The sequence below is a fragment of the Desmodus rotundus genome, chromosome 5, assembly GCF_022682495.2.
Source record: "Desmodus rotundus isolate HL8 chromosome 5, HLdesRot8A.1, whole genome shotgun sequence".
Lineage (NCBI taxonomy): Eukaryota > Metazoa > Chordata > Mammalia > Chiroptera > Phyllostomidae > Desmodus > Desmodus rotundus.
This window is the reverse complement of record NC_071391.1, coordinates 46,513,640-46,525,965: the sequence shown is the minus strand read 5'-3', so window position 1 is coordinate 46,525,965 and position 12,326 is coordinate 46,513,640. Positions and strand designations below refer to the sequence as shown.

The following is a 12,326-nucleotide window of genomic DNA, read 5'->3' as shown; positions in this document are numbered from 1 at the left end:
CTTCCCACCCCCCGCCCCCTGCCCCAGTTGCTGCGGTTCTCTAATGCACTCAACAACCCTGTCTTGGGTCACTGGGGACGTAGAGATGCCTCTAACCAGGTCCTGTCGGTGCACCCAGCCCTTCCCTGCATCCTTGGCTCATCTTCCATAGGGCTCAGCAGGTGTCTGCACTTTCTCCTGCCAGGCCAGCCCTGGGTTGGGCAGTTTGGATGGGGGATGGGGTTCAGTAGAGTGTGAGCTCCTTGAGGGCTGAATTTCCTCCCCCTGCTACCCTCTGGAGTCAGCACAGGGCCAGGCCTGGGAAGCACGTAGAGCCGCCAGGGAAGACCCAGGCCTCTGCCTTCTCCTGCCCAGACAGCAGAGCTGGCCTGTGAGGAAGCTCAGTGGTAGACCTGATGGTAGATGAGCCATGAAGGGCTCAACAGGCTGTGTGAGCTTAGAGAAGGAGGCAATTGGGTGGACTTCCTGGAGGAGGAGGCATGTCTGAGCACAGTAAAATTGATGATTCTGGGTCATTGTGGGGATTAAATGAAAAAAGGCCCCCAGCAGAATGCCTGGCACATAGTGGGTACCTGGCAAGTGGTAGCTCTTATTCCAGGGAGAAGTGCTAAAAGCTGGGTGAAGCCTTACTTGTGAGGGTAGATGCTAGGTTGGGCATTGCTCTGTGGAGAAGTGCGGGAACTGCTGACCTTCTCCAGTGATTTGGACTTGAGGGGATGGTGACCGTTCAGACACTCAACACACTTGCTGAAGGCCCCGCGGTGCTGGGTGACGCTGCAGCACACAGAGGGCTTGGTCTGAGGAGGCTCACTGCATGCACAAGTTACAAATACCACGTCGAAGCAAGTGAAGCGCCAGGAGGGGTTCCTCTGCTCTGGCCTGAGCAGGAGTTGACAGAGCATGCTGGAGGCGGTGGCCTTTGGGCCTCATAATGGAGAAAGAAGGACAGGGGTAGCTGTGGGGGAAGTAAGAAGCAAAGGACTAAGGCCTGGGCCTTGTGCAGACAGGGACCAAATGAGGAAGCAGGCAGCTGGGAAGGCTTTCTTGTAGGAATGGGAGGTCAGGATAGGAGACAGGGGTGCCCAGGTCACTGGACCTGACCCCGTCTCTTGGCCCTGCTGGTGAGAGTCCAGAGGTTGGGATTGGCCCGGGTCCCTCCAAGGCCTGTGCGATGCTCTAGGGGGAAGTCCCTGACTCCAGGACAAGGTGTAGGCCTGGGTCCTTGGTCCTCGGTCAGTTCAGTGAAGCAGATATTGACAGACACAACTATACTGAATGACCAGAAGTGTGGAGGCTAGAGGAGCCCAAGGGGCCCCAACCCAGCCTGGGGCATGAGAAGAGGCACAAAGTGGAGGAGTATTTGATCTCTTAAAGGAGGAATAGGAGGTGGCTGGACAGGGAAGGGTATTTCAGGTGGAAGGAACAGCACATACAAAGACCTGGAGATTCGTATTGGTGCAATGCAGCTCAGTCAAGGAAGGCTGGAATGTGAGTGGGAGAAGAATTCAAGGCCAGCCTGAGATAGTCAGATCACCCTGCCCTGTGGCCCACCTGCCCTTATGGTGGGACCTGGTTCCTTTCGCTAGAGATTGATGTAGACAGAAGGATAGGAAAGGAGAGCCAAGGGCTGCCCTGGAAGAGGAGGCTCTGGAGCAGGTGGGTTCCTGGCCCAGCCTGTGGGGCCTGAGCCACCTTCAGCCACAGCCAGGAGGAGAAATGTATGCTGATGACAATGAGAGTGGCTCTCCTTACTGAGTGGTCAATAACCCTGGAAGCAGATCAGACAGGAAACAAGCTCAGGGATGAAGTGACCTGCTTTGTGAGGTCACAGACTGCTGAGTGGTCAAGCCCAGGTCCTCCTGGCTCCAAAGCTCCATTAGCAGGAGTGACCACACATCTCATTTTGCCTGGGACAGGCCCTGTTTGCACCTGTTCCCTGACATAGTTATTAACAGTGCCTCTTTTAACTCTCAGAAATGTTCTGGTTTATGCAATCAATTATGGGGTCCCCCTGCTCTTACCCATTCTGGTTTGGGTCCCTCACATGTGCCCTAACGCCGAGGTGTAAGGGCAGCCCTGTGCAATTTGCCCTAATCCAGTAAGACTAACCTTAGGCTGAGGGCCCAGGCTGGGGTTGATCAACTCCTGCCTGTGAGTGCCCAGTCTTGCCGTGGGCATGCTGTGGAGAGCAGATGGGTCCGCGTGTGTCTTGGATAGAGGAGAAAGAGGCTGAAGAAGCAGGGGAGCCAAGGGTAGGGGTAGGGGAAGAGCAGCTCAGGATTGGTATCTCAGAGGCTGCCTATAGGCCAGGTCCCTTGAGCTGTATTTTGAAGTACAGATGGGCTTTCCATGGGCTGAGATGGTAGGGAGAGGGCAATGAGGAAGAGGAAGCTGTTCGAGCAAAGGCTTGGCGGTAGGGCTGCTGAGCACATGCTTAGGGTTGGGGCTGATGTCCTCGGCTAGTTGGTCAGACGTTAGTGGGAAACATCCCAGCTGGGCCTGAGCTGCAGATTAGAGCTGGGGCTGTTCTTAAGGATGCAGGCACTGAGTAGCCGGGACTCCAGCTGGGGGGAGAGCACTCTGTGCCCTCTGCCCCTTCCCCTGGGGTTTTCCCACATGCTGTACCTTCCGGACTCCACTTCTCCTTTTCTGGGCTCAGTCCTGACTCAGCATGGCTTGGTTCCCTGTGGTAGGCAGGCAGGGGTCAGCCAAGGAGGCTTCCTGGAGGAGGTGGCTAGAATGAAGTATGGAGATTCATGAAGGGTCCCCTTGCTCCCACCTTCTTGGCACATAGTCTTTTTCCTGTGACGGCTCTGCTGGAAGAAGATCCCTTTGCATCTGTTCCCCTCTCCCTTCTTTCCATGGTCACAGCAGTCGTCGGAGCTGTGATCACATCCCCTCTCGGACCAAACGTCAGCCCCAGAGCGGCTTAGATCCTGAGTCAGGGTGGGGTGTGAGGAGCTGGCCCCAGAGAAGCCCTCAGATCCTGGCTGTGGTTGAGCTTGCAGGCTGTGGTGCTAGACTGCCTGGGTGGTCTAATCTCAACTGTGGGATGCAGGGAAAATTACTTTGTCTCGGTCCTCAGTTTCCTCACCTGTAAAGTGGGGAGAACAGTAAGCCATACTTTATAGAGTTCTGGTGATGAGTAAATTAATGAATCCATGTAGAGCACTTAGAAGATGGCTAGGGATACATACACACATTAATAAAAATGAGTTAGTGTAGGCCTTCACTTGTTTAGTAATCCCTGCTGATGCTGGGCCCACCGTAGTGAATGAGGTAGTGTGGCATTTGCCTCAGGAGCCCACAGGCCGGGTCCCCTCCGGATGGTCAGAACCTTTGAAAACGATCAGGACAGTGATGGGGGAGGACTGGGAGCCAGAGGCGGGAGGCCTGAGGCTGCTTGGGCTCAGGGGATGCTTTGTTGCCACTATCTTCCCCTCAGTGCTGACCCTCAGTCATGGGGGAGATCAGGGAGCCGGGCCCACTCAGCCCTGCCTGGCTGGAAGGGGCGGAATCTGTCCCCATCTCCCCTGCACCAGCCTAGCCTGGTGGGTCCTGGCCCCACAGCTTGGAGCTCTGCTCTCAGCTCATCAGGCCTAGCCCTCGGGGGCCCCCTTCTTCGAGTCTGGAGGCTGTGTGTGGTAGATTGCTTTGCCCGTGGAGGGCTCTCCCAGGGCATTGTGCCTGACCAGCTGGGGCCACACCCCGGGTCATGCCTGCAGGGACGCACTCAGTCTCTCGGTCATCATTCATCCTTTCCTTTGCTTTCCTCCCTTCCTCATGGACACCATATCCACCCACCTATCCGCCCATTCATCCATTCATCCACTTGTTCCATCCATCTGCCCACCCATCCGTCCATTCAACACGCTCTTATTGCTGACTCAGCCAGGCCCTGTACCGGGCTGTGGAGATAAAGAATCAAATCCAGTGCAGCCTCTGCCTTAAAGAGACTCAGGGTCAAGTGGGGGAGACAGCCTGGGCAGTACCCACCAGCGGGTCTCCTTAGGTCCAGCTGAACATTCATGCCCTCAAGACCACCATACGCCCACTTGGCATCAGAGTCCCTGAGAAGCATATGGCGAGGGATCACCTGGCCACTGGGCCATTGACAGGTTTTCCTCTGCTGTGAGGTCCTCATAGCAGTCATTGCCACTGTCCACACGGCCGTCCAGGAGCCATTCTCTGTGACCTTCCAGGGGACAGCTCAGGGACGGGGGCCTGAGACTCACAGTGGACGGGTGTTGGAGCCGCCCTGACTTAAAAGTTCTTGCCCCAAGGGGCCAATGTGTCTTGTAAACCCTCACGGGTGTGGTGTCAGGTCCCTGCATGGGATGCGCCCAGCTGCCAGCCACCACACTCAGAGAGGCCCAAAGCTCCTGCTTCTTCACCGGATGTGCCACTTAACAGTTTCTCCCAGCCCGGTGCAGTTCCTCCCTCAGGCCACCTTTGCCAAAGGCAGTGTTGGCTGGGAACTTGACTGACATGCCTCCTGTAGCAGGTTTCTAGGGGAACGGAGTGAGGAAGCTAGCGGGAGGTCCGATTCTCACGCAAAAAGGAAGAGTTTCCTTCATTCTTTGCCCGCACACGGGGAAGCAGAGACCATCGGAGTGCAGGGTGACACGGAAGTAGCCACGCGTACTGAGAGGCACATAGACTGTGGGTTCAGGGGCCAGGTTTTGGCTTAGATGCCAGCACAACCTGGCACAAAGGAGGGAGACATTTAAAAATTTTATTTGAACACAGGCAGGGCCTCGGGGAGCAAGCAGGAGGTGTCAGGAAAGACTTTCAGAGAAGGGGGACCTGAGTTTGGAGTTAAAGGAGAGTATGTGCTCCCTAGTCAGAGACCAGGGAGAAGGGTGTTCCGGGGAGAGGCAGCAGCAGGAGGAAAGGCCAACGTCATGGTCACACCCCAGCCCTTCCTTGCTTTTGTAGTAGTCACACACTGTCAGTCACTGCCAGGAACATTGGGCAATCGGCCAGGCTGAAAATAACCGGCGAGGAAAGCTGCCCATGCACCACGGTGCTCCTCCACGGCCCGGCTGGACGTTTGCAGAGACGGCGGGCAGGGCCAGGGCTGTAGGGCTCAGGCGCCTTGTTCCAGCTGGTGGTCCCTGTGCATCCTGTATGACACTCTTTGACTTGGTTAATCCTCCAACCATCCTGCCAGGTTGGAGACACAGCCCCCACTCTACGGAAGAGGAAAATGAGGTTCATAGAAGTTAGGGGCTTACGGCACACAGAATTTAGGACTGAGGCAAGGTTCAAAGTCACCTCTCTTGATGCCAAAGAGAGAGACTTTCAGCCTTCGGGCAGCAGTGTGATCTGTGCTGAGGCGGACAGACAGGAGCACTTTGCCTGTGGGAGCCCCAGGGACCTCGAACCTGGCCTTGGGAGTCAGGAGAGGGTCCCAGGGGGAGTGATAGCAGAGGTGAGGAGCTGGTACGCAAGAGGAGTGTGGTGGGATCAGGTGACCTTGAGAGGTCCGAGGGTGTCTGGAGGGTGTCTGGTGAGCATTCGCGTCCAGGGGGAGAGAGAAGGTGGCCTCAGAGCCTGGTTTCCGAGGTTTTGATCTGCTCTGGCCTCAGTGCCCATTTCATCCCCCCATCCCACCCCCACCCCTGCTGTTTGCCAACAAATGACTTCTTATCTTTACACGTTGAGCTCAAGCTTCACGTCTTCCAGCCTTCCCAGTCTCCCCAGGCTAGGATGCAAATCACCCACACCCTTCCTCTTCTAGAGTGCAGACCCAGTGGGCGAGTGGGGCGGAAAGCTGGAGCTCTGGGGACAGGTGACCATGTCACAGTGATGCAGCCAGCTTTAGACCTTGGGGGGCTTGCAGGGTTCGGGGGTGGGGGCGATGAGTGGAGGAGGGCTGGATGGAGGCAGGCCCCTGTCTGAGTTTGCCGAGCTCAGGTGAGCTAGACCCCATGGGTTTGAGTCTGGGCTCTGCCACATAGTGACTCAGCGGTGCTGAGCTAATCCCTTGTTGCCCAATGTTTGGTCTGTTCCCAGCCTTCCCTGCAAGGAGGAGGAGGAGTTACTGTCATCACCACCATCACCCTTTCCCCAGCCAGAACCCGAGGAGCCCCCGGACACCTTCCCCCAGGAGCCCTCCCAGCCCCCCTCTCCCAGCCCCCCAGAGGTTCCCCCAAAACCTCCTCGCCTGCTCCCAGAGTTCGGTGAGTGCCACAGCCAAGCCTGGGGCTCTGGGTGGGTGACCTGGGCTCTGTCCCCCAAGGACTCTGCAAGGATGCCGGGTGTGTGTTCCCCTTTCTGTTGGTCCCTGCCAACGACCCGCTGTGTGGCCCTGCACAGGTAAGCATCCCTCTCTTCCTTCTCAGAGAGATAGCACCCACTCATCTGACCTACCGACTGTTCACTTTCCAAGTTGCCCACGGTTTACAGTCGGGGTGTATTTTCCGTGCTCCTGGTTGGTTTGCTGCCCCTCGGATCATCTGCTTCTCTTGATTCTTCATTCATGGTGCCTTTTACAGCCTTTTTCAGACTGTCCCCGCCCCTGACCCCCAAGCTTGCCGCCTCTTGAGACCTCCCGGGGGTGTCCAGGCGCCCCCAGTGCCGTCCTGTGAAACCCTAAGAGTATAAATAGCACTTCCTGTCCCCTGCGCCTTTGTTTTTTAAGCAGGCCAGGCCATGGGGGTGTCTCTTTTGGGCTGAGGGTGGCCTTTGCGATGCCAGTCCTAGGTGCCTGGGGGGAAGGAGGCCAGGCTTCTTGCTTCTGAGCCTCCCCCACTGATCTCTCTCCCTAGATGACTCTGACTACGATGAGGCCCCAGGGGAGGGGCCAGGAGCCCCAGCTGGCGTGATGACCAAGAAGGTGGGGCAGGTGGTGGTGAGGGTTTGGGCTGTCTGCTGCCAGTGTGGAGGATGGGCTGCCCAGCTGCCTTTCAGGCCCTGGGGGCCACTAGATAGGGAATGGGCAACCGTCCCAAGAGAGTTCCCTTCCCCCTTTGTTGCTTTGCCATGCAAGGGTCAGGGGTCAGGCACAGGGTCCCAAGACCCAGTGCTGGGCGGGAAACCTGGGGGCATCTGGCTTGTGGCTCCAGCCCGTCTTCAGCTGCATCTGGGTGGCTGTGTGTGGCCTCTTCTCTCCCTTGGTGTTTGGAGCTTAGCTTTTTTAGAGTGTCTGTTCCACTGTCTTTGTTTCACTTTCTGTGTTCCCATGGCACCCCCTCTCCGAGTGTCTTCGCTCTCCATCCAGAGTCTTTCTGTTTGTTTGTTTGGGTTTTTGTCTCAGATCTGGGCTGCTGCGGCCCTGACTCCCTGGGCCCCTGTGCAGCCTGCCAGTAGGAAGCAGGGAGTGTGAGGAAACGGAAGTGAAAGTGCTACGTTGTGTGGGTCCAGAGTGGAGTGGACAGAGGGGGCGTGGCAGCCCCTGAGCGGGTATTATCTGGGGCTTGAAGGGAAGCATGACGCTGAGTGGGTCTGGGGGGGGCAGGAGGAGCCTCTGGTGAGCCCAGTCCCACGTGCCGTGCGTGTGGCCAGTCTGCTGAGCGAGGGGGAGGAACTGTCGGGGGACGACCAAGGGGATGAAGAAGAGGATGACCATGCCTACGAGGGTGTCCCCAAGTGAGTGTCCCCCTCTCTGGGATGGCTCTCCCATCCAGCAACCCCATCTCCTCAGCCCCCACTCCCCGGAGCCCTCACCATGGCCCCCCCCCATTCCCTTTCCTCTCCCTCCAGTGGTGGATGGCACACCAGCAACCTGAGCTCATCCTTGCCCAGCAGCCTCCTGATCCCCCAGCTCCCACGCCACCCCATGGATCGATTGCCTGGGGGTCCCACCCCCACCACACAGGTCATCAAGGCTGGCTGGCTGGACAAGAACCCACCACAGGGGTGAGTGAGGCCTGTTGGGCCCTGCTAGTGCTCTGCATGGTGCGTGCATTGCGCTAGTGTGCTGGCGTCGTGGGTCCGAAACCACAGGGGCCAAAAGTACTTGAACAGGACTCCCTCCATGCCGACTGTAACCACTGATGATTGCCACGAGACCTACGTTTTATTACCCTTAATACTGGGAAGTCCTACTTTGAGTCTAACTTCAGTCAGTCTTGCTGTAGGTAAAGTCCATCTTCTCAGCGAGCATTTGGGATCCTTCCTCTCTTGGACTTGGCTGTTCCTAACTTTGTATGTGGCTGCCAGAGCAGGCTGGGCTAATCCTGGAGTCTCTCCCCTAATGCCCAGTCCTTTGCTCCATTGTCCCTCTGCCTCTGCCTCTCCAGATCATATATATATCAGAAACGATGGGTGAGACTGGATGCCAATTACCTGCAATACTTCGATAGTAACAAGGTAAGGCCCGTATTGGTCCCTGATGCAATCCCCCTGTTCTAGCCTGACCCGACATTGAACCCAGGCAGAGTCCCTCCCCAGATGAGTCCTCACCAGCGCTCTAGTCTGACTCCTCAAACCATATTCCTCTGGCCCATCGTCCAGCTATGGTCTGTGGTCACGGTCAGCATAGGGGTTGTCCGTGTGGGAGATGGGGCTGTAGCCTTCATTTCAACTGAGGTTGAGGGACTCAAGGGGGGTTGGCAGTACAGCTCCTCTCTCTTCCCCAGGATGCCTACTCTAAGCGCTTTATCTCTGTGGCCTGCATTTCCCGTGTGACTGCCATTGGGGACCAGAAGTTTGAAGTGATCACGAACAACCGGACCTTTGCCTTCCGGGCAGAGAGTGATGGTGGGGAGCGGGGCAGGAAGAAGACTGGCAGTTTGGCTGGATAAGGGCTGGGAGAACCAGGGCACTTCTGCTTCCCCTGCATGAAACCCAGAGAGGAGTCAACCCTCTGTGAGGTGGGGGATGAAAGGCAGTACCCTCTGGCTGGCTCTGTGCTTGAAGCACCCAACAAGCCCTCAGAACCACATTCCACTTACAGGGGGAAACTGGCTCACACGGGCAAAATGAAGTGGCTTGCCCAGTTTTAAGCGTCACAGCTAGGACTGGAGCCCGAGGTTGTTCAAGTCAGAGATCTCAGAGATAGACAGATAGGTGTGCTGGTCTGGGCAGGCTTTCTTGTTCTTCGGGGGCCTCCTGCCAAGCTGAGCTCTGGCCAACTCCTTCCCCTTTGCCCACAGTGGAGCGGAAGGAGTGGATGCAGGCCCTGCAGCAGGCAGTGGTCGAGCAGCGTGCCCGGGCCCGGCTGCCTAGTGCTTCTCTGTTGGGTGTTCAAGGCTCAGAGCCGCCTGACCGTGCTGGCAGCCTGGAGCTACGTGGCTTCAAGAACAAACTGTATGTGGCCGTGGCTGGGGACAAAGTGCAGCTTTACAAGAACCTGGAGGTGCGAACGGGTGGGCTAGGCTGCTAAACCTCTCCCCTGCCCCATGCCCACCTGGTCCCTCAGCCTCTCCCTTGCCCACCTGGTCTTTAGCCCTGTCCTTTTTCTTTCCCTCTTCTGACCAAGCCCAGACCTTGGCCTGCCCCCTGTTACCCCTTAGTTCCCATGCCATCCCCTGCCTGCTCCCTGAGCATAACCCTCTCATCCTGTCACTACATGGCCTCTGAGCCTGGGTCCAGATCCTGAGCCTTCCCTTACCTCCTTCCTACCCACTTTCTAGTCCCTACAGTACCACCTCCCCCTCCTTTCTTCCCCTTCCTGGGCCTTGAGCTACATCCAGTAGGCCACGCCCTCACTTCTTCCCACCTGCCTACCAGGAGTACCACCTGGGCATCGGCATCACCTTCATTGACATGAGCGTGGGCAACGTGAAGGAAGTGGACCGGCGTAGCTTCGATCTCACCACCCCCTACCGAATCTTCAGGTGAGTCTCTCTCACTCACCTGTCTGCACTTCCTCTATTGTTTGCTTTTTGTACGCGTGGGAAGCTGCCCCCTCTTCTTAGATGGATTTTTCCTCCCTTCCTCGCCCTGCCCACCCCTGCCGATCATTTACTCTCACTCACTAATCTTCTCTGACCCCTTCCTTCTGAGAAATCGCACTCTTGCCCCACCCCTACCAGGCATCACTGTCCTCCTTTCCCTGCCACACTGCCCCCGGAGTTGCCCATACTGGCTTCCTGCACAACTCACTCACCCTGCTGTCCCTTCTCGTCTGCTCATGCAGCTGGATGCAAGCTCATGCAGACGGGCTTAGCACCTGGCTAAGGCCTTAGCAGCTTTGCAGGTTCCACTGCTAGGCCTTTGTAGGTGAGGGTCGCCTTTGGCACCCCTCGTAAAGCAGTGTTAACATCCATTACATCTGTAGCAGCAATGTCTTCTTTGGGTGTAGCGAGGGGGTCACAGATGGAGTCAAATATTCAATGTACAAACGCACCTCCGGGGCGACAGGCAGAGAAAGAGCCAGAGGGGAAGACATCTCTGTTCCCTTCTGTCCTCCCCACTGAAGCCCCTCACTGTTTCTCCATTGTTCTCTGGGCGCCTTTTGAGCTTGTCGGCCTAGCCCAGGCTTGTCCCTATCTCTCTCCCAGCGCCTCTCTGCCAGTCTGCCCATCCTGCCCACAGGTCCTGGACTCTCCCATGTGCCATCCTGCCCCTTTGCACATGCTGTTCCCTCTGTCTAGAATGCCCTTCCACCTCTTTATCTGGCCAGACCTTTGCCAGACCTCTGTCCAGTCTCAGCCAGGTATCATGTTTTCTCAGCAGCCTGTTCTCCTCCCTGGGTGGGCCAGAGTCCCTGTGGGACTCCCCCAGCCCTCAAACGTTTTTCAAGTTCTTGCTGTCCTTGCCTTTGTCCACTCCCACCTTCCAGACCCAAGATGCCTCCCTCTTCTGACCATGAGCTCTCAACACCTGTCCCCCCCCACTTCATGCTCTGCCCCTTTATGCTGCCCCCAAATCCCTCTGAACCCTTGTCCACCAGCCTCCCTCCCCCATTCCTGTGTCCCCAGCTTCTCAGCCGAATCAGAACTAGAGAAGGAGCAGTGGCTGGAGGCCATGCAGGGAGCCATTGCCGAGGCCCTGTCTACCTCAGAGGTGGCCGAGCGCATCTGGGCCGTGGCCCCCAACAGGTTCTGTGCTGACTGCGGGGCTGCGCAGCCTGACTGGGCCTCCATCAACCTCTGTGTCGTCATCTGCAAGCGCTGTGCAGGTCTGTGCGGGGGATGGGGAGGGGGTGGCATCTGGGCCAAGGCCTGACAGGGCTGGTGGGCCGGTGTGTCTGGTAGTAGGTGGTCTTATCTGGCTGGAGGGGCTGGAGTGAAGATAGTGGAGATTGTTTATGAGGCCGCACTTGCACTTGCGTGCCAAGCCTCTCCCACCGGGACTTAAGCTCCATCCTCACATTGCAGGGCAGGGGGTTAACTTCTCACGTCGTGGGCGGGGCACTGAGGCACAGACAGGGGAAATGGCTGGTTCAGGGTCATCTGACAAGTAAGCGAGTCTTGGTTTTAGCCCAGGCCTCTTGGGGTCCAGCATCCCTCTCCCATCAGGAGGGTGGAAGGAAGCCAGGCGGGAGGGGCTGGCAGGGGCAAGGAGGAGGGAGGAGCTGGTATTTTATCTGGAGGGGGGTGGGAGGCAGTGGTGGGGGTGGGGGACTGGTCCGATTTGAGTGCCAGACCCTGGCTGTTTGGAAGCTGAGCTTGAGGGAGACTAGTAAGGTGTCAGTTGCTGGTGCCGAGAAAGAGAGAAAGAGAGAGAGAGAGAGAGAGAGAGAGAGAAAGAGAGAGAGAGAAAGAGAACCAGTTGCTGGTCTGGGGAAGCAATGGAGAGAATCCAAGAGATGTTTAGGATCTATGGTGTAAAATTCCCATTGACAGATGAGGTGAGGAGGAGGAGAAGGAAAGAGGGTGGAACTCAAGATGCATGTGTCTATTCAGTCAGCACTTACTGAGGGTCTGTGCCGGGTGAGGCGCTGTGTCAGGTGCTGGGAATTTGGCACCCCGAGGAGCTAACAGTGTCCCCAGGGAGGCATCTTTGGGCCACTGGAGATGGGGATCCATGACGAGAAATAGTTTGGGGAAGTTTCTGAGTTCAGTGAAAATCCCTGAAGCCTCTGGGGTGGGCAGAGGCCCAGAAGGCCTTGGGCTATGAGGTCTGGGTGCAGAAAAGCAATGACTGGATCGGACACCAGCTCACGGAGGGTGAGGGCGACTGGGGGGGACAGGATGCAGAGGGGGTGAGGCCAAAGCCAGAGCCAGGCCGCCTCGGGCGCTCTAGTGCCGCGGGCCCCGCTCCCTTCTCTGTGGGTCCTTCGTGGGCCCTGTAGCAGAGCAAGGTTGCATTCTGTTCAGCCCTGACTCCCCCTCCCCTTTCACTCCAGAGATTTATTATTAAGTGCTCACCATGCCAGGCTTTGTCCTGAGCTCTGAGGTTAGGCCCCAAAGCAGACAATCAAGGTTCCTGCC

The 12,326-nt window shown here is 57.2% G+C and overlaps 1 protein-coding gene across 14 annotated transcripts in view; it reads left to right on the top strand.

The window, feature by feature from the left end:
- Positions 1–12,326, top strand: part of ARAP1 (ArfGAP with RhoGAP domain, ankyrin repeat and PH domain 1) — a 66,840-nt gene that overhangs the window by 29,831 nt on the left and 24,683 nt on the right. For 13 of the 14 annotated variants that reach the window (XM_024572638.3, XM_045181867.2, XM_053924248.2 and 10 more), the window contains 9 exons: positions 6,019–6,185; positions 6,774–6,841; positions 7,463–7,593; positions 7,708–7,863; positions 8,247–8,316; positions 8,586–8,706; positions 9,102–9,304; positions 9,679–9,785; positions 10,872–11,071. In XM_024572638.3, coding sequence (XP_024428406.2) covers positions 6,019–6,185; positions 6,774–6,841; positions 7,463–7,593; positions 7,708–7,863; positions 8,247–8,316; positions 8,586–8,706; positions 9,102–9,304; positions 9,679–9,785; positions 10,872–11,071 — 1,223 coding nt within the window. The remainder of the gene's footprint in view (positions 1–6,018; positions 6,186–6,773; positions 6,842–7,462; positions 7,594–7,707; positions 7,864–8,246; positions 8,317–8,585; positions 8,707–9,101; positions 9,305–9,678; positions 9,786–10,871; positions 11,072–12,326) is intronic. The other variant, XM_053924249.1, reaches the window with a different exon arrangement.